The 21,739-nt window shown below is 37.6% G+C and overlaps 1 protein-coding gene and 1 long non-coding RNA gene across 4 annotated transcripts in view; one reads left to right on the forward strand and one right to left on the reverse strand.

The window, feature by feature from the left end:
- The window catches only part of LOC137225332 (uncharacterized), a 195,385-nt gene extending 181,446 nt beyond the window's left edge, over window positions 1-13,939 (forward strand). The window contains exons 12-13 of one of the 2 annotated variants that reach the window (XR_010943781.1): window positions 2,361-2,479; window positions 6,610-6,935. This is a non-coding gene — a long non-coding RNA (uncharacterized lncRNA). Of the gene's footprint in view, window positions 1-2,360; window positions 2,480-6,609; window positions 6,936-11,599 lie in introns of those variants that run through there. The other variant, XR_010943782.1, reaches the window with a different exon arrangement.
- Window positions 1-21,739, reverse strand: part of SAMSN1 (SAM domain, SH3 domain and nuclear localization signals 1) — a 455,109-nt gene that overhangs the window by 86,601 nt on the left and 346,769 nt on the right. For both annotated transcript variants that reach the window (XM_067739225.1, XM_067739226.1), the window contains 2 exons: window positions 20,459-20,545; window positions 13,877-13,956 (listed from right to left, as the gene is read on the reverse strand). In XM_067739225.1, coding sequence (XP_067595326.1) covers window positions 13,877-13,956; window positions 20,459-20,545 — 167 coding nt within the window. The remainder of the gene's footprint in view (window positions 1-13,876; window positions 13,957-20,458; window positions 20,546-21,739) is intronic.

The following is a 21,739-nucleotide window of genomic DNA, read 5'->3' on the forward strand; positions in this document are numbered from 1 at the left end:
ACACACAGACACACACACACACACACACAGCTTTTAATACCACTTATATGCTGATGATTTCCAATTTATTTCTCTAAGGCTTTCTTCAGAGCTTCAGATTCACCTCTCCAACTGTCTATTTAAAATGATTTATAAGCCTGATCAAGAGTGACTTCTAGCCGTCCCGCTCCCAAACATGTTTCTCATCTGGTCTTCTTCAACTCACTGAATGCCATCTTCATCCACCCTCCTGCATATCCCACAAATCGGATTATCACCTTTGCCATTTACCTCTCTTTTGGTTACTTATATTTATCCCATTACCGAGTTTGGTCTATTCTCCAATATGTGTCTTGAAGCTGTTTCTTTTTTACCATTTCCATTGTTATCACCCTAGTTTAATTTTCTTTCATTGAAACTATTGCCAAGTCCCCAATTGGTTTTCTTTTAGTTTTTGTACTCCTTTAGTTGATTTGTAATATAAGGTTAGAGTTCTCTTTGAAAGATGTAAATCTGGTGATATTACTATCTCTTAAATGACTGCAGAAATCCCAAGTATTCTTTTAATAAAATCCAAAACTTAATTGGGTCTATAAGGCCCACTTCTCTAGGGTCCCCACTGGCTCAGAAGGTGCAGGCCTCTAGTTTCCTAATCTCTGTAACTCTCCTTTCTCAGGGTTTTTGTATATGCTGCTTCGTCTGCCTGGAATGCTTATTCTCATTCTCTTGACCTGGTTAATTCCTTCCTACTCACCCCTGGAGCCTCAGCCTAATGTCATTTTTTTCAGGCAGATCGTTCCTGACTCCCAAGTCCAAATTAGGTCTGCATTCTTTTACAGTCTTGTCTTTCATTGCAATTTCAGATTTACATTTTTGTGTCATCATTGGTTAAATGTCTTTCTTCTCCAATAGGCTTTAAACTGAAGGAAGGTAGGAACCATACCCTTCTATATAGGTATCATGCAGTAGCCTTAGTATCTGTAACATTGTTGACAGTACTCCACATGAATTAGTTAAAATAATAATATGAGGGCTTCCCTGGTGGCGCAGTGGTTGAGAGTCTGCCTGCCGATGCAGGGGACGCGGGTTCGTGCCCCGGTCAGGGAAGATCACACATGCCACGGAGCGGCTGGGCCCGTGAACCATGACCGCTGAGCCTGCGCATCCAGAGCCTGTGCTCTGCAACGGGAGAGACCACAGCAGTGAGAGGCCCACGTACCGCAAAATAAATAAATAAATAATATGAAATGAATGAATGAATAAATGGATGAGGACTTGATTTGGTAAAATCTATCTATCTATCTATTTCAAAATGTAATGATGCAAAAAACAGGATTAGGAATTGAGAAATGAGAGGAAATTTAAAAATTATTGTATTTTGCTTACTTATTGTTTTCCTTCAACAAAATGGTAATTATATGTGAATATAAATTTAATATTTTCATACATATATTTTAAAATTTATATACTATATTTTTATATGTAAATGTGCATATCTTTTAGTTCACTTGGTTCACATTCCTTAAATAATGTAAAAATTTTGTTATAAGTGTTGGATTAAATACACCTCATTTTCTGACACTTTGCTTGACTATTAGGATGATAGAACAATTTTTAGAAAATAGCACCAATGAATTATTGAACTGGATTAGTCCTACAATCATATTTTATGAGCCAGATGGAAATTACTGGACTTCTAGTCTACCACCCTATTTAAAAAAAGAGAAAACCCAGAGAAGATAAGTGGCTTATCCAGGGAAAGATAATTCATTAATAACAGAGCTAGGATGAGAATCAAGTTTTCTGACTTTTTTTTTTTTTTTTTTTGCGGTACGCGGGCCTCTCACTGTTGTGGCCTCTCCCATTGCGGAGCACAGGCTCCAGACTCACAGGCTCAGTGGCTGTGGCTCACGGGCCTAGCTGCTCCGCGGCATGTGGGATCTTCCCGGACCGGGGCACGAACCCGTGTCCCCTGCATCGGGAGGCGAACTCTCAACCACTGCGCCGCCAGGGAAGCCCAAGTATTCTGACTTTTAATCCAATATTCTTTCTCACAAGATTTTTAGGAACCAACTAATTATCTAGTTACTAGTTATCTGGTATTGATGGTCAAATTAAGACCAACCAAACTCAGGGTTTTGATTTATAAGTTAAATGTGGTTCTCCAATATAGAGGATAAGTATCAGGTATATAGATTTATAGGCCTATCTTCATATATATATAATATAATATATATATCTTCTTTTATATATGTCTTTATATATAATACATATGAATATTTAATATCACATATATTTATACATGTGTTCTCTTTCATATATGTATTTCACTACCAGGGAATTTAAATCTCTTCTAATTTTATCCCCTTCCTTTTACACAGGAGAAACTGAGGCTTATGGAGACTAAGTAAATCCAAATCATCTAACTGTATGAACTGCGATCTGTTTATGCTACTAATGAAAAGGAAGTTGGAAAGTAACATGATAGACCTTGAATGAAGTAAAATAATTTCCCTTTGTTCTTTTTTTGTTCTTAATTTCTGATTTAGAAAACTTTTCCTCCTAGTGATCTCTTTAGCAAGTATTCAAATGGAAAAAACCAGATCACCTGACATCTATAGCACATAATTTCTTCAAAAGCGGAAATAGAGGTTTTTAAAAACCTATTATCTTGGTTTCTTTTTAAAGGAAGCTTTAATGAACACCCTGAAGTGAAACTTCAAGTAGTTTCATGTATTTTACATTGACGATTCCTCTGAACCTCGTAGTCTTATGACTTTTCACATATTTACTCAAATTTTGCCAATTCTTAGGGCTTTAGAAATGATTTTGTTAATGCACACAATACACTGTTAAGTGGAAAATCAGAATGCAAATTTGTATAAAAAGTATAAACCCCCCTCTAAGTGCCTTCTTTCTTCTTTATATACTCGGCATTTTCCAAGTTTTCTACAATGAAGACATATTACTTCTATAATTGGGAGAAAGTATATAATTTTAAAAATGTATTAAGAATATAGGTTCGTTTTAATCAAATCTATTTCTGCCAAAACTGTATCTCCATTCTCTTTCACGTGAAAGTGATTACTCTCTATTTATGACCTAAAACATACTCTAAAAAGATAATTTGTAAGGTCACAATGATCAATTAACATTTAGTAACTCAATGGACAGTAATAAAACCAAGAGGATTATGAACTAGAATCAATCAATGCAAACAAGTTTCATCTCAGAGGTTTATTTCACTGCTTTCTTTGGAACTACAACTAGCTAAAAAAACAATTTGGAAATAATTCATTTACACAAAAGAAACATTGATTGAAGAAATAACTGGTGGAAAAATTGCCATGTTGATGTTAAATATACTTACATAATTATAATTAGAAAATGTATTATTTTTGTGATAGAAATTGAAATGAAATGAAGACTGTATCAGCACTTAAAATAGGGTTGGGCACAATAAAAAAAGTCATTGAATGAATAGGCAGGTGCCTACACTAATTAATGAAATAGAATATATTCTCCTAGAAGCCTTATAAGATATTTACTCATTCATTCAACACATATTTACTGAGCACCTAACCTCTGGGAGACACAAAAGAGAATAAGACATTTTGTCTGCCTTGTGATGCTCATTGCTTAATATGAGTGATTTTAGAAAACAGTCACCTAAGTTTCTGTGTCTGTCCCTTCCCCTGAAAGGTGAGCTCTTTGGGGTTCCAGAGCTGTTTTGCACATCTCAACCCCGGTCTCTAACATGCTTAATAAATATATGGGAACTGAACAGTTGGTGAAAAATACATCTGGAGGAAAAGGTGAATGTGTGTCATATGAGAAATACAAATAAAATGTGATGGTTATTCACAGGAAAGACTGCACCAAGTAAGGTGCGGAAAGGAAATGCATTTGCCTAGAGGATTAGCAGGCATTCGAACAGCTAAGCAATGTAATTTAGCATGTCTAATAAAGCCTTTGTGTAACAGGCTTATCCCACTAGATAAATACAAATCACCCACTCAAGTTCTAACAGATTTCTGGCTCCTTCTTCTCCCTCTCAAGCAGATTTTGGGGTGCATAATTCTGGTTTTGGAATAATGTGTCATCTAGGCTCTATTTTCTAAGACGCAAGGAAGTTACAAGTTCACAGTCATCTCTCCCCATTTCTGTATGAGTAGCCAAGACTGCTCTTTGCTCATTGACCCGTAGGTTGCGGTCTATCTTTTAACGTGGAGACACTGCCAAGCCATCTGGAAGCTGCCAGGATTACACAAGTCAGAGATGCAAATGAGGTTGTGTTGGTTTAAGGGGAAAGGCTGCAGAAGCAATATCTTTCCTACTTCCATGTAATATCCTCTGCTTTGAAATTTTGAAGAAGTTTCTGGAACAGTTCATAAGCACATTTCTTTTTTTTTGGGGGGGGGGTACAGTCTCTAGTTGACCAAAAAATGTGAATGATAAGAAATTTAAGAGCCAGTATACAAATTAATTAATTTATTTTAAGCACCTGTTGGATTCCTAACACTATAAGGAGCTATGGGTATAGTAAATTACATAGAAAAAATACAACCCTTGTACCTAGGAGTTATAATTTAACATACACAATAAATAAATGAAAAGTGTCAGGAAAACCTGGTTTAATAGAACCAGCCGTGGACTGCAGATAAGTGACTGCTCTGTTGTGATGCTCTGCTTTGTGACTAGACATGTGCACTTGAGCAAGCCACTTCACTTCCCTATATGTCTGCAAAATGAGGAGCTGGATCATAGGAATGCATTGCTGCTCAAATAAGTTTAGGGACATTATGTTATATATGTATCCATTTTGCTACCTTATATAAACTCTTGGACCTCAGAAGAGTATCAAGGAAAAAGTGGGAATGAGCTACTATTAATCACAGATTATTAGCATTTGAAAAAGCCTTTGTATTCATCTAGTCCAACACCTTAACGGTGAGAAAACTGAGGCACAGAAATATGAATTTCATAGCCTAAGAACACAGTCAGTGGTAGCTCCAGGTCCTTTGATCCAGTTCTTTTGATTCTGTTCTAATTAAGTTATCTCTTAGTCTTCCCAAACGCATAGCCTTATTTTCATCGGGGAAGTCCTTCTAGTATTCATTGAGATTCAGTTGTTTTTCTCCCCACAGCTCTTTGATATTTTAACTAGTCATTAAAAACTCAGAAGGCATGGGAAACAGCAAAGGTAGGGTACAGTAATTTTTCAGGGAATAGAAGTAATAATTAAATAGTACCTTTCCATCACCTCTTCCTACCTATCACAGCTATCATTCCTTTGACAAAAAAGTACTGTTGAGAAGAAAACTATAGAAACTTAGATGTTAACATGTTAATTATCTTTGGGAAGAGCGGGCCATAAATGGAGATATCTTGAAACTATTATATTTGTACCTACATAAAGAAAATGATTTGTTATAGATGGTTATTTGCCACAGACTCTGCAAATTTATATTACATCTTGGGAAATAATAATCAAGGAAAGTTGTATAATTTAGCTTATAGTGTTCCCAAAAGCCAATCTGGAAAAAGAACTGCAAAGAGGATTTACAGTCTATTCAAGCCCATAATATTACAAGACTTGCTGCTGTACATGAGTGTCCTGGAAATGTTTCCATACCTGCTAAAACATGTCCTTTCCCTGAACCTCTGTTTAGCAATAGCTCAACAAGGAAAGGAAGGTGGTTGACGTGATCTGAGGATTTCAATGTCATACGAGAGAGTTGGCACACAAAGGTGATATACTTTATAACACTAAAAAGTTTTCCATGTCTCAAGAGAAATTGCTAAATTTTAGGGAAAGTTTTTTTACATTAAAAACTCATCCTTCTTTGAAGGAAATGCTTCTCTTGGGTCAGGAACTTTCTCAATAAGGACAAGTCTTTTTATGTTCTCTAAAAACACTTCCATGTGCCAGTTGAAAACAAATGTAACAAAGAACTATAGAAAACAATGCTCATGGCATTAAAATTATTGGGAAAGAGATGGAGAAACCACTTAAATATGATACAGTAGGCTTAATATGTCTTGGGAGTGAGAAGAACTTCAACATTCAAATGTCACCCTTTTTAATGTTAAAAAAAGAAAAGAAGATTGATGTTGACATTCTTTAAAACAAACAAAAACAAAACTGTACAAAGATACCAGAATAACTGGGAAAGGATTCATTTCCTCAACCAAAATTATCACATTATCAAAGTACAGTGATTAATGTTTCATCGGTAACTTGATCGTTACATACATGTATACAAAGATGAATACGTATGTGCACGTATGTACATATAGTATATATACATTATATGTATAGTGAATTCACTCCCCACCCCTCACTTACTCAAGTCCCAACACACGGTCCAAAGCCCAGAAGAAGTTTGGTAGAAAGAAAGTTAGGGTCAGAAAAATGGTTTATGAAGCCGTCTATTTCTTCTTCCCTTAATGCCCTCCATCATTGGGTACATAATGGGTATCTCTCTTTGAAACTCTGATGGAGTTTAAACTCAAACTAAATATACATTTGGAGTTGGGTCATATCTGGCATCATAGTGTTAGGGGACTGAAACCGCCCGCCCTGGCCAGGCAACGTAGTAACCACTTGCATGCGTTATCTTACAACAGGAGATCCTGGTAAGGAATGTGGAACTAGCAAGCTACCACCAATGGGAAGATTTCGGGAAAGGTCAAAAGGAGAGAGGAGACTCCAGTCCAGATGTCCTACCAACTTCCCAGAATCCTTCTCACTGGAATCCATCTTGGCTGAGTGATGCTCACGCCACCAGGAAGGACCTTGGGTCAGAGTGATTGGCCAGAGACAACCAGTAAACTAACCCAACTACCGTAAAACCTGAGATTGCAAGCCATGTGGCAGAGTTCTCCTGGGTTCCTTACCCTGCTGTTCTCTGCCCGGGCGCCCCTTCCCAATAAAGTCTCTTGTTTTGTCAGCACGTGTGTCTCCTCGGGCAATTCATTTCTGAGTGTTAGACAAGAGCTCATCCTTGGGCCCTGGAAGAGGTTCCCCTTCCTGCATCAATAGCACAGGATATTTTTATTATGCTTGGTTCCTGTCAATGTAAGGTCCTTACTGTCAACTTCTACTCTTTTGAAAAATCCAAGTACCCGGCATTAAGCACGGTTTCTACCCAGGGCACCACAAGCCTACAGCAAAAGGCACTGGATAGAGTTTATAATAGAAAACAGACACGAATTTCAACTTTTATTCTGAGGGGAAGTCTTAAAATGGGATTAAGAAGAGTTTAGGGAAAGGACATAAATGTTCATTGAATATCTTCTAAGGGTAGTATACATATGCTGCTTCGTTTAATATTTATAACAATCATAAGAAGTTTTTCTTAGCATCATTTTACACATAATGAATTTGAGGCACAGAGAGTTTAAACAAGTCCAAAGTCAAGAGTTATGACTCATATAAAGGTAAAGCAAGTTTGGTTACTTTATAGTAACCAAAGCTAGGCAGAAGTCCACAAGTTCTAGACCAAAACCAAGAGGCAAAATGTAGAAACTGACAGAGTAGCTGAAGTGATGGAAACTAGTACTGAGTGATTGGATTTTATTTTGCCATTGAGTGTAGCATGTGGATTTTTAAAGAATTAGGCCCACATTTTCAGGCTTGTGTTCCCTTTTAAAGATATCAACTAGTTTGGCACAGTTTAAGTTACCAGAATATGTTTGCTAGTCATTTTTTAAATTATATCATTCTTTTAAAAATGAGAATAATACTGGAACTTCCCTGGTGGCGCAGTGGTTAGGAATCCGCCTGCCAATGCAGGTGACACGGGTTCGAACCCTGGTCCGGGAAGATCCCACATGCGTGGAGCGGCTGAGCCCATGCGTCACAGCTACTGAGCCTGTGCTCTAGAGCCCGTGAGCCACAACTACTGAAGCCCTCGTGCCTAGAGGCAATGCTCCACAATAAGAGAATGAGATGCCACAATGAGACGCCCACGCACCACAGTGAAGAGTAGCCCCCGCTCACCGCAACTAGAGAAAGCTGCATGTAGCAACGAAGACCCAACGCAGCCAAAAATAAATAAATTAATTAATTTTTAAAAATGAGAATAATACTGAGAAATACCCAAATAATTCCTATCAACCTTTTAAGATGATCAAGAGGTGAAAATGCCCACAGATATTTAGAATTAGAACCTGGCTAGATAACACAGCTCATTCATAAAATTCATTTGTTACTACCAGCCATCTCCTTTTCTGTGAATAAACTAAAAGTTAAAATGAAGGTTGCTTAAACTCTTTTCCTTGCTTTAAAAGGGAATATAGATAGATAGAGTATCACTTTGGATACTGAAATAAGATCTAGTCTGATTTTAACTTCATTTCACCAGAGACAAAAATGTACATTACATAACATTCAATGTTTTTTAATACCAATTAAAGCCAGTCTTTAAAGTCTTAAAGTTAAAAAAAAAAAAAAGAGGTTACATTCTATTCTAGCTACCAAATAGAGTTCTACTTCTCTCTGTTTGTGAAATGAGTTATAATCTTGGTCTTGGGATGCAGGAATCCACCTCCACCTGTAGCCTCAAAATATTATTAGGTAGCTCTGATGGTTTTAAAATATACCCACAAATTGTTTTATACTGCTCTCTTCAAAAGATGGGTCATAAGTCCCCTCCCCTTAGTATGAGCTGGATTTAATAACTTGCCTTTAACAAATAAAATAAGCTGGAAGTGATGGTATCTGACTTCTGAGACTAGATCTTAGAAGGCATTTTGGTTTCCTTCTTACTCTGTGTCTTAGACAACTCACTCTGGGAGAAGCCAAATTCCATGCTGCGAGGACACTCAAGCAGCCCCATGCGAAGTCCAACATGGTGAGAGACTGATGCCTCCAAACAGCTCCTCCCACAAGGAGCTGAGGCCTCCTGGCTGCGGCCACAAGAGGGAGTTTGGAAGCAGTTCCTTCGGCTTAGGCAGCCTTCAGATGCCATTTTAATTCCAACTTCATGAGAGACCCTGAGCTAGAATCACCCAGCTTTACCACTGCCAAACTCCTAACTCACAGAAACTGTGGCATAATAAATGTTTGCTGTTTTAAGCCCTTAAATTTAGGGGTAATTTGTTATGCAGCAACAGATAATATAGTAGCTAAAGTTATATAATGGAGAAGAAAGTACTTGAAAATAAGAGCAATGCACAACATCATTAGTTCATCTTTAAGTGATCATATCACACGTAAAGACTATTTTTTAGTTGACACTTTCAGGAGCTATTTAAATAATCTGTCATTTTGGCCTCTTTTTTTTTCCTGCCTTATGGTTTGTTCACAACTTTGCTTAGAACCACAGAAAAGTTGTCTGATGAAACCTAATGAGGGACCTGCCTCTGCTGCTTGTTAACAAGAGGATCACAGCATAACCTTAAAGCTCTTCCCTAGTCACTTGGTGTCATGACCTCAGTTAAGCTCACCAAAAAGCAATTCTGCTTTGATCTAATATACACACCTTTCCCAACAATGCTGTGCTGTACTGGATACAGTTTTAAGTATATATATATAGGCAATGAACTGTATGTAGTCCATAGATTTTTTGTTATTAATCTAATTTTCATCTTACAGACTAAATGACTAACTCCCAACTCTAGATGGTGATTACACTGCTTGAGAATTGAAGGAGGCTAGTCTAGATTGTACAGTCAGAGCTGATTCCAGACATCATCCAACTCTGTGAGCACAGTTTGGGTCTAATATCTTAAACCAATTAGGATTCAGTATTAGCAGAAGTAACCATTTTAAAAATAAAGTATATCAGTTAGGAATACATTCAGCTTTGAGGAACAGAAAACCTAACAATAGTGGCTTAAACAAGTATGGGGCTTATATTTCCACACAATAAGAAGTCCAGACATAGGCGGTCCAATGCTGATGCAGTTACTCAAGAATGTCAATGATGAGTAATGCTCCACACATTTGCCTGCTTCACCATCCTTAACATGTGCCTTTTGCCCTGAGGGTTGCAAGATAGCTGCTAACTTAGCAGATATCAAGTTCCAGCTCCAGGGAGGGTGAAGGGCAAAGAACAAAGCTTTCTCCTCATGAAGCTTTGCTTTATTTTTTTTCAAAAAAGAAAGCCCTCCCCAGGCATTTCTGACTACATCTCATTGGCCAGAATTGGGTTTCATGACCACTCCTAACTGCAGGGGAGGCTGACAATTCAAATACTTATCCTTACAGTTGCCACAGAAAAGAACATCAAGAAAGAGATTGATTGGTGGCGCAGTGGCTGAGAGTCCGCCTGCCGATGCAAGGGACACGGGTTCGTGCCCCGGTCCGGGAAGATCCCGCATGCTGTGGAGCGGCTGGGCCCGTGAGCCACGGCCACTGAGCCTGCGCGTCCGGAGCCTGTGCTCCGCAACGGGAGAGGCCACAGCAGTGAGAGGCCCGCGTACCGCGAAAGAAAGAAAAAAAGAAATTGATTGAAAGCGTATGGAGTGATCTAACACTCTAACCTTAGGTTCCCTAAGGTTTTGGGGAATATACATATATTCTTATAAAAATATAAACATATATTTACATGTAAATAGATATAATAAAATATATTTTTATTATATATTTATATGTAAATATATAATAAATATATTTATATATTTTATAAATATATTGTGTATAAATATAAATATTTATTTTAATATTTAAAAAATTCATTCATTCAGCAACACTTTTTCCACGGAAGTTGCTCAGGGAGAAAATGTTTTGGTGCATTCCTGGCTGGAGGTACTTGACATTGCTGAATACCACTAGCACTGAAAGTAATAAATGTTATCCTTCTTCTATATCATGAATATGAATGGTGCTCTGAAGGCTGAATGCAACCAAAGAATTTACATGAGAAATGAGGCATGAAACATTTTTGAAAATATATTAGCCCAAAGTCCGTATTACTGCATATTTTATACCCTTTTCAATATGCTACAAAAGGTTTGAGCCATCAACTGAATGCTGCCGGAAAAGAACAAACAAGAACAAGGATACAAAAATCAAGGCTGGAAGTCAAGTTGCCGCAAGATGTTCTTTATGGTCGTTATAATGATCACAGTACCAGGCAGCTGGCTTTGCTTCAAACTCTCCCCTTGAGCACTTCTCCTGCAAGCCTGGTCCTCCAACAAACTAATCCCAGGCCAAGCAGGCAAAAATATTCACGGAGTAAAGTCAGTATCAGAGAAAGCATTCCATAAATACCTTCCCCCACTCCGGCCACTTGGTTCCTTGTACTTTCTTTTACTTCTGAGATCATCTTCTCAGTTTGAGAACATGAAGGAAACATGTCTGGTTGAATGTACTCTGGCTGGAAATTCAATTCATGTTTAAATCTTTTATTCTGAATGTTTGTATTGTCCAAAATATATTTTGTAGGCATGGTCCTAGGGTAATAATAACTATAATATGTTTTACATCTTATGAAATTTATCCCATGTTAATTATATTCAGTAAAATTGCCAGTGATATGAATATATTCACCCTTTTAAGATATTATTCAGTATTTTGATCCTTTCTACTTTTATATAGTTCTAAAAAGTTCTGTAATGAATGCATATCATTCCTGTAATACGGAACAACTCTCAACTTTGGTTTTTCCAGGAGGCTGTTCTCTTCCCAGACCAGACCTGAACCTAGTTGGGGCTTGTAAAGTGAAAATACGTGAGACATCAAGTCTGCAGACAAGTTCTCATCAACTATCTGGTTCCCAGAGTCTCATGGTTCATGTACTGAGCCTCCTCTGAAAACTCACATAAAAATACTGATTCCTGGACCTCAGACATGATAATTCAGTTGGACCGGGGTGTGGCCCAGAAATCTGCATTTTTAAAAAATACCCTAGTTATTCTGATATAGATGGTCCCCAGGCCACACTTGGAGAAACGATGCTCTGGTAAGTCATTTGCTCACATGATGAGAGGCGACAGTCTGTGCCAAAGTCCATTCTTATAGATTCCACCAAAGGGCCAGTTTCCCCTTCTCACCAGAGAATGGTTCCCTCTCTCCTTCATCTTTCAAAGGGTAAACTGCTTCTACTTTTCTTTTCCTCAGTCACAAGGAGTTAATATATTAATAATTTTCATAGCGCTGCTTAATATTTAATAATACTCTGTTACACTGAAGTATTCTGTCATACAGAAAAAGTGTTTCTTAATTAACTAAGCTCAACTGAATGCCTACTGTGAATAAGAAGAGGGATATTAAAGATAGATAAGATCACCTCCCAACTCTCAAATGAAGATTTCTAGATTAGATAGCTCCTGCCTGTCTGTCACTGGGTATGAATTCCCTCAACTAATCTTTAGTGATAAACTACATAGTACATTTGAACGGTTACCATTCTAGAAGAATCATTTCTTAGCCAATTAAACTGTACAGAAAGTTTGGTGTTAAAGATTTACCTTCAACCCTTTAGTCTAAGAATGTTCTATATCATTTTCTTATTTCTAAGAGATAGTTCTATTTTTCTACTAAAGACCTAAAGAAGAATTCCTCTGGGCACAAAACATGTCAGGGGAGCTCTTACTATAAACCAGTTGTTATTTTTTCCTTGCTATCAGACAGTGTTTCACTTAAGCTCATCTAAATTTGGGAGGATGAGACTGCATGTTTCAGAGATAATCTACCAGCTGTGCTTGTGAAAGGGTCATTAAATTCTTGCAAAGAGTAAGAGGAGAAGGAAGGGGAAAGAGAAGAGACGAGGCTCTCTAACAACAACTAAATTTTTAAAAACATCTCTTAAATGCCAGCCATGAGGCTAAGTGCTTTAATGAAGTATTTCACTTAATCCTCATGACAGCCATGAGATATAGGTTCTTTATAGATTGATTTTACAGATGATGAAAACTGAGGCATCGAGAGATTAAGTAAATTGCCCAAGGTCATATAGCTACGAGGGCCAAACTAAGACTCCAGCAGAGCCCTGTCTGTTTTCAGAGCTCTCAACCGTACACTGCAGGAGAACCCATTGGTTGACAGACTTCCCGGCGAAGTGCAAGCTGGCGCAGCAGCCCTCTCTCGGGAGCATAGTTCTATAGCTCTGGCGGCATCAGAGCAGCCAGCAGGAGCTGTGCTTGATCAAAAGTTACGGTCCACTGTCTAACTCATCGGAGGACCTCCGACAGCCTCAGAAATCAGGCTGGATTTAGGAATTTGAGTTCCCTTTCCTCACCAAATCAACCCCTCATAATTCATATGCTACCTACCATCTGCCTGTGGATCAATCTACTGTGCTGAGGAAGGTCAGTTCTAAATTTTCTAATAAAACCATCAGAATGATTAAAGAGAACCCTATGGCTGTCAGAAAAATATCAAAAATCAGTATGATGACTGAGTTGGCCCTATTGACTCATATATGATTTTTTGTTACAGGGTGAATAGCAATGATTTGGCTGTTAATTAATGCTATGTTGTTATTATTAGGGAGGCCCAAGGTTCAGACATGCTTAATTGCTTGAACTCCTGGGCTAATTAATGCAAGTTTTAAAGGGCTATGTCAGAAATCACAGTATATGTTTTTACATCAAGCATAAAACATGAGGGACATGCCCCTCACTGAAGATTGCCAGAGAGTTCTAAACACTTAGCACAGGTTTTGCCAGAGAAAATCCCAGTATATTAATTTATCAAGTTCAGAGTTACTTATCAAGAGGCTATAGAGCATGATGTTTTGCATAATCAAAATGGTTTATTAACTCATCATCATTTAATTTTTTCATTTATATTCCAATTCACAGAGACATAAGCCTATGAATTACAAAACAGCCTGCAGTAACTAAATACAAAATAGCTACAAAGCTAAGTATTGTACACCACGTACACATCTATAACAAGATGATTTTCACCAAACACCGTGTAAATGTTGATTATTTACATTACCTGATAAGAAATGCCTTGGAGTTTTTTTCCTTGAAGAGTATGTCTATTATTACTCAAAAGAAAATCATCTTCATTTAGATCTATGAAAAGAGGTAAGCGTTACACAGAGATTATCAGAAATTACAAGATTTAAGAAGTTTAAGTGCAATTGAATACCTAAAAACTTTTCTTTAGTCTATTAAGGCCTTATATTGACTAGACCATGAATGTTTACTTTCTTAAAGATACACTGTTCTTATAAGAAACCAATCAAAGTAAAATAGAAATTTAACAAAAAAAAAAAACAAAGGATGCCTCTGACCAGCTGTGTCCTTGAGCAAGCCATGGAACTTTTCTGGGACTCAGTTTCCTTCCCACTTATAAAAGAGTAGCATCTGAGCTACTAAACCACTTCTAACTCCAAAATGCTATGAGGTAATGTTATCACCTCACTTGTTTCTGTTAAACCGCGCTTTCCATCCCTGGCATTTTGAGCTTCATTAGCTTATGTCTTCTCAACATGAATTATTTATGTTGAAATTCTTCTCTGCCTGCTTTGGTAAAAGCTTTGGAGTGTGTCATCCATTTGCTTGCAGCTAAATGAAACCTTTTCAAAAGATAGCAGCATTTCCCTTTCAGGCCCTGTAAAACGGGCTCCATTTATATAAATCTGACATACACAGTGCGCTAAAAGAAGACAGGACTTCATGGATCACTTACTCCAAGCCCCGTAGTTTACAGATGAGGATACTGAGACCCACAGAAATCACCTGGCCTCCAGGCCAATGACTTTTTCTTTCACCTTCACTCCCTTTTACTTCCAGTCACTACTACTACTTCAAGTTTCCACTATTCCTCATTCTTGTATTCTGAGGGGGAGGAAGGAAGAGGCAAGGCCTACCTTCCACGCATAGTGAAAAACAGAAGCAGGTTTATCCCCCCATCCCCATTATAGCTATGGTTAAAAGATATATTAAATTCACAGCTCAGTCTCAGAATTATTTACACCACCTAGTTAATATTTCACATCAGAGTCACCACACTACAGGGCTCCAGAAAATGCTGAAATTTTAAAATGAGCTGGTTTTGTGATCTGCCTCTTTGAAGAAAGATCTGCCATCACACAGTCAGAATGGTAGAAACAGAGTTTTTACATCTTTTTCTTAAAATTTATTTTCTGTACTTAGAAAAAAAAAATCTTTCCTCTGTTCCTATATTCCTTTTCAATTCTTTTCTTTTTTGTGATCCCTCGAAACTGAATTTTGGAGAGCTCCCTCTATAATTACTCTTTTGGGCTCAGGAAAACACCAGTGAAGTAGACTCCTGTACTCTCGAATCTGGAAGCCACAGAGCGAGGGATGGGCACAATGCATTTATATCACTTCCATAACAGTGCAAGGCAGTAAGATGAGTGATTCATACACTACGGTGGGAAGAGAGCACCAGGACCCAGAGTACTCCCAGAAGATGCAGGGCCCCAGTGGAAGCTTGAAGAATGGAGATTGTTTGGAAAGGCAGAAGAAAAGGAAAAGTTAGATACAGCAGCAATACTGTGAACACTAGCCTATAGTGTGGAATAAGTGGAACATGTTGAATTAAATGTAGAAATTGAGATTGGTCACGTCAGAGGGCAGTTCTAGATATTGCACAAGAGGAGGTGAGCCTGGGTGGGTGAGTAAGGCCAAATGGCAATGGACCTTGAGTGCCAGGTGGAGGAATGTGGACATAACCCACGAGACCAGTGCTGCAAATATAAACATCTACAGAAGGCAAATAAGTAATTTAACTCAATGAAGTGAATTTTGTCAAGGAGACATTGGGAGATCTGTGGTGAGGTGAAGGTCTGTCTGCCATTGCTAACGGGCAGCCATTGTTCTCAGCTCTCTCAACAGAAATCACCTCAGACTTTGGACCTAGGATTGGCAATGTCCCTCATGTTTCTCAATAGAGTATAAATATATGAATTTTAAGGTAAAATTTCTTGATTTTTAAAATACTGTACGGCCTAAACAAGCTTTTTCTCAAAATAAATTTATTTCCAAAACTACCCATTTGTGGCCTCTGCTTAAAAAATGGGAGATTTATGAGGGTTTTGGACGAAGAAAGGGACACCAGGAAAATGGCATTTTATGAAGATTAACTCTTTGTTTTGTAATCTTACGCATTTCATTTATTTCTAACCTCCCAAATGTTACCCTGCCAAAAACATTTATAAAGATAGGAGCAATTTGGTCCGAAGCAGCAACAAAGGCAATAGTTGAATTAGGCAATATGCAGGTTATATTTTCCAAAGACAGCCACAACAATATCTCCCATAGCACATGTTCTTCTGCAATGTGACCTTAGCACTCCTCCACCAAGAAATGGAGTTTAATTCTCCTTCTGCTGAATTGAACTGGCCATAGTGATTTGCTTGTCACAGGAGAGTGCAGTGGAAGTGATGTGTTGTGACCTCTAAGTCTGGGTCAGAAGAAGGCTGGCAGCTTCTACCTGGGCCTCTTGTAATACTCACTCTCAAGACACTTCCTTGTGTGATGTGTGAAGCTCCCTCTCATGTCTTTCCCTCCTGAAACCCAGGCTTTAGCCTGGGAAAAGCTCAAATTACATGGAGAGGCCACATATTAGTTCTCCAGTTGACAGTCCCAGCTGAGCCCAACCTGAAGTTATCCCAGACAAGTACCAGACATGTAAGTGAAGAAACCTCTAGATGACTCCAGCCACCAGCCTCAGTCATTCAAGTCTTCCTAGAGGAAGCCTCAGACATTGTGAAGCACTACCCTGACTGAATCTCTGACTGGCAAAATCCATGAGCCGAATAACATTTTGCTTCATGTCATTACATTTTGGGGTGGTTTGTTGTAGCAATAGATTATCTGTACATGCATGAACTACATCAGCGGGTCACAAAAGACAGTGTACATAAGAATGTATATTCCAGCATAAACATTCAGACTCCAACTACCCTTCAAATGCAGATGCAGAAAAAAAAAAGGGGATTTGATTAAAAAAGCAATATCTCTAATCAGCTTCTAGGTGATTCTAATGGAAATTAGACTTCGGACCATACTCATGTAACTATAATTCTAGTAAGAACTCTCCTAAAGAATTGAAGGGATACCAAGATTCATTTGTATAAAACACTAGAACTCAGAGTGTTCTTGTCATTCAATTCAGAAAGGCTTCCTTAGAAATAAAAGAGGCCTGCCGTGGCAAGCAGCCTTTGCTTAGGAAGTTTATTCCCACATCAGAAGCAGACATTCAGGTGTGAGATCAGACTTCTCTCTGTCATTCCTCATGTAGTCCAGTCTAAACAGAGTTAAAGTACATGCTCTTGGGAAATAATGTCTCAATCAAATTGTGGTCCCTGAAAATTAAGCAGAACGGTAAATGCACCTGTGACTCTATACATTCACCATCTTGAAAATGAGGGTATCAAGCCAGTAAAGAAGAAGACTGAATAAGATCTCGAGAGGTTAAACTGAAATATTTATATGCTTATGCTTACTCTGAAAAGGCTGGCCAAATAATGATATTGACTAGAATTCCAGAAAGAATATTTCAAACTAATGGTAACTCCAGTGTTAAACTGGAAGGTCTTAATGTCTTTACCAATGTGGTTTTTATAATGAATCTCATCAAAATCATACGTAAAGAGGATTCATTTTAAAAATAATTTTGCAGCAGCATGAGTAGAGTTAATTTTCCTTCCATCACTAACCATGTTTCCTGAATGTATCCAGCCCCTTATATCCTCTACAAACATAGCCAATTATTTTCACATATTTTCTGTTTCATGGAATAGTCTATCACAGTAACACCATTTGAAAAAAATCTCTAAATCTCCAAGTGCGTTTTGTTTCCTTTCCCATTTTTTAAATTTTGCTTTGTTTTTATTCTTTGTACTTTTTAGTATAAAATAATGAAAACCCTCTTCTTGAAAATATCTTTACTTAAATCATAACTTGATCTTGGGTAAATTCCAATTCATAGATTTCAAAGTTTATTCTTTTCAGGCTTTCCCCCCCCCCCCATAAAACTAAGGCCAAAATAAATTTAAAGATTTTTAAAATCGATTTTAATTTTACTAAAATGAATATTATGAATATTCTGCCTGTTTAGAATGCTAAAAATAAAACAATTAACATGAATTATAGGTTAATTTGCCTTGATACCTAAATCATGCCAAGCTTTCAGTTGTAAAGTCCTGAGAACCCAATTTAGACTGCATGTATTTTACAGATGTAGTCTCAGTATCACAGATGTAGATTTAGATGAAAGTATTCTTAGAAGAAGGAAATGGACTACATAAACTAAAAATGCTTCTGGCTCTCAACTATTGTGATAAAATTTGTCTTAAGCAACATAACATAATCATGTTATTGGGGTATGTGAATATCTTTATGGATTAAAATACCAGGCACAAATCCTTGGCTAAATATAGCCTGTGGCAGTTTCGTTCATCAGGCTCAATACTCTTCAGGACTGAATTGCTGTTAATATAACTTGTGTCATGTGGAAAGACCATTTTGATATTGAAATTGAGAGGAATGGACTTTTTTTGGTTCTTGAAGTATGTAATAGATTCTTTAGGAGTTTATGTCACTCCTATCATTTCCCTATAGGTTTTCTTCTGTTTTATTGAAAGATGGTCTTTACAATTTCATCATTAGTGTTCAATAAAAACATGGGCTGTGGGTGATAACAACAATGGACCTACCTATCTTCACCTCAGTAAACTTCACAGTCTGCCTATCCTCAGGCCCAGTAAACCACTCTTAAGTAATTATGCAATTAACAGCTAAATAGTAGTGCTTAAAATGAGAGAGAAATATTATAGGTTGATATGTAGGGCACAGATTGCTTAGAAATACTCTGAGCCTTCCAAGGGAAACTACTACACCCATAAAATTCAAGTCCACAACTTGTGGCTCTCCCTCTCCCACTAAATGTCTCCCTACAATTTACAATGGAACCGACAGCCTTGGTCTCAGGCCATCAACTCTTTCTAGCACAGCATTAATCCCTAAGAAATGTCCTGTGACTCAGCTGGTACTGCTGAAATGTCAGCTGAACTTCTTAGGCACACATGCACACACACACACACACACACACACACTCACACACACTCACACACACTCACACACATACACAGACTGAACACAGGGGTGCTTAAAAATCTGAGAAATATCAAAGCTGAAAAGTCTTCTTTAAAGGCTTTCTTTTTTGTTCTCTGACAATGAAAAGATCACTAATCAGAAGCACCTCAACTCAGGCCAAGATTTTTTGCTGCTTTGTCAGTGTAGCTATAATAGAATTACTTACCTACTACTGCTAAATTTAAAACAAAAACAAACCCCACAGCATTTTACAAAAAGGATGTTAAAGAAAACAGAATACTTGAAGAGTTTTATGGCAAAATTTATGACTAAAAATAATCTGTAATATAGTTATACCTTCTTTATTCACAGATTAATGTACAATAATCTAAAAGTAACACGTGCTTATTAAAGAAATGGATGAATGAATGGATGGGTGGATGAATGTTTGATTAACTAACTGAGGTGTGAATGAATACAGCTAGCATTCATGAGGTGAAGACAGAATCCAATCAAAACACAATATTAATAAAAGATTTCCTATAATTAAAAGAAAATATCTAAAATAATCCCAAAATGTTTCACCTATTTATTTATTTATAATGGAGAAATCTGTGAATATTTAAAAATTAAGTTAAAACTATTTACCAAAACATTATTCAATCTTGGATAAAATTGATATATTTCAAAGGAAAATGATTATTTTCATAAATAATTACTTTGTAAATCTATGAGCTCCTTCATGGAGCTCAAAAGGCAAAATCTGAACAGAGTGTATAATCAAACCATTAAATTCCTGACTATAAAAATACATTATAATTCCCTTTGTCCCCAAATATTAAAAAATCTTTTAAAATTAAAAATCAGAAACTCTTAAATAATCAATAACTAATATGAGCAATTATTTCTTGTTCCAGTAACATTGGAAGGTGAATACCAAGCATATCAGCTTTTTATGTTCTTGTTCATCTTTCTGAACTCTTACGACTTTCTGTTTTATTCATTACCTTCCCAAAGTTAAGTAATTTTAATTATGAAGTCTTTTATTATTAATACATTTTCCTATACCTGACTGCTAATTTGCTTTTCTTGGGATTTTTTAAATCATAAAATGACATAATTTTGCATTAATAGTCAAGTTTATTTCTCTTAAATTCTTAAAGAAAACCTAAAAATCACAACTGTTAATATATTTTTGCATTCTTTTAGACATTAAAGACTTTCAAATATTTTTGCAACTGATTCTTTGCTTCAACAGGCAACTTAATTACATTCTACTTCCTTTTTGCATGTCTGTGTGTATCTACACACACACACACACACACACACACACACACACGTATATATTCTATTAATAATGTATACATTCTATTCTATTAGTTTTTCCTTTTTAAGTAGACCACAGTGCACTGCTTATTTTAATGAAGAAAGATGTAAATTTTTCTTACCTGCCCTTTAAACTGCTTTGGGAAAATGCAAAGTCAGCTGAACTAAATTTAGCAATTACCTTTTAGCTGACAGAGTCTTCTGATGTGGGAATCATTCTCAGGCTTGCTGGGTTCCTGCCAAGTTGTGTCATTCACAGTTTTTCCCTCTAAAGCAAAGCAGAAGATTGGTTAGAAGAATTCACGGTAACATCTGTGTAAGAAATCTGATACCAAAACAAGTTCAGCACACGGTTGTAACTTGGTAAGTAATATGTTAAGAAACCATTGTGGGGCTTCCCTGGTGGCGCAGTGGTTGAGAGTCCACCTGCCGATGCAGGGGACACGGGTTCGTGCCCCAGACCGGGAAGATCCCACATGCCGCAGAGCGGCTGGGCCCGTGAACCATGGCCGCTGAGCCTGTGTGTCCCGAGCCTGTGCTCCGCAGCGGGAAAAAAAGAAAGCATTGTGGTCCATTCTGGGGAGTTCTGGTCCCTGATGGACACTCCCAGATGTTCTGTGGGCTCCCATTTATTTCCATAAACTACATAAGCACTCAAGCATAGATGGTAGAAGGTTGCTACTGAAATACCACTTGATAGCTTTTGATTACATTATTCTTTGGAGTATTTTTCTTGAATTAATAACCATTTTTTTTTATACATCAATTAAAGTAGCTCCACCCTCCACATTCTTCACTGTTTTTTTTTTTTTTTTTTTTTTTTTTGGCGGTAGGCGGGCCTCTCACTGTTGTGGCCTCTCCCGTTGCGGAGCACAGGCCCCAGACGCGCAGGCTCAGCGGCCATGGCCCACGGGCCAAGCCGCTCCGCAGCATGTGGGACCTTCCCGGACCGGGGCACGAACCCGTGTCCCCTGCATCGGCAGGCGGACTCTCAACCACTGCGCCACCAGGGAAGCCCTTTTCACTGTTTTTAACAAAATGATTAAGTAAGCGTGTAGAGAGAACATTGAGTTGTTTCAAGAAACGCTTAAGATCCTTGACTGGGAGAACCATGATTTTCCCAGACTTGTCCTTCTAACACGTGGAGCAGGGTCTAGACATGTTGTAAAGAAGTGAACTGCACCAGAATAAAGAACTGGAATCCCTTCTAATCTGTTTACTGAAGACTAATCATCCCACATGCTGTATCACACCATCGATGAAGCAAATTTTAAATAATGCGACAAAAGCATCGCACAAACTCAGCATGCTGTGCTGTTTTGAAAGTCAGTATTTGCTCTCATATTTGACTACAGAGAAGGCAGGTGATCATCAAGAATTATATTAGCATGGACACATCTAGAGTCCTACGTGCACAAACTGAATATGCTATGAGAAGGGCATATATAAATGGAAAATAAAA

Source organism: Pseudorca crassidens, chromosome 5 (assembly GCF_039906515.1).
Source record: "Pseudorca crassidens isolate mPseCra1 chromosome 5, mPseCra1.hap1, whole genome shotgun sequence".
In the NCBI taxonomy this organism is placed as follows: domain Eukaryota; kingdom Metazoa; phylum Chordata; class Mammalia; order Artiodactyla; family Delphinidae; genus Pseudorca; species Pseudorca crassidens.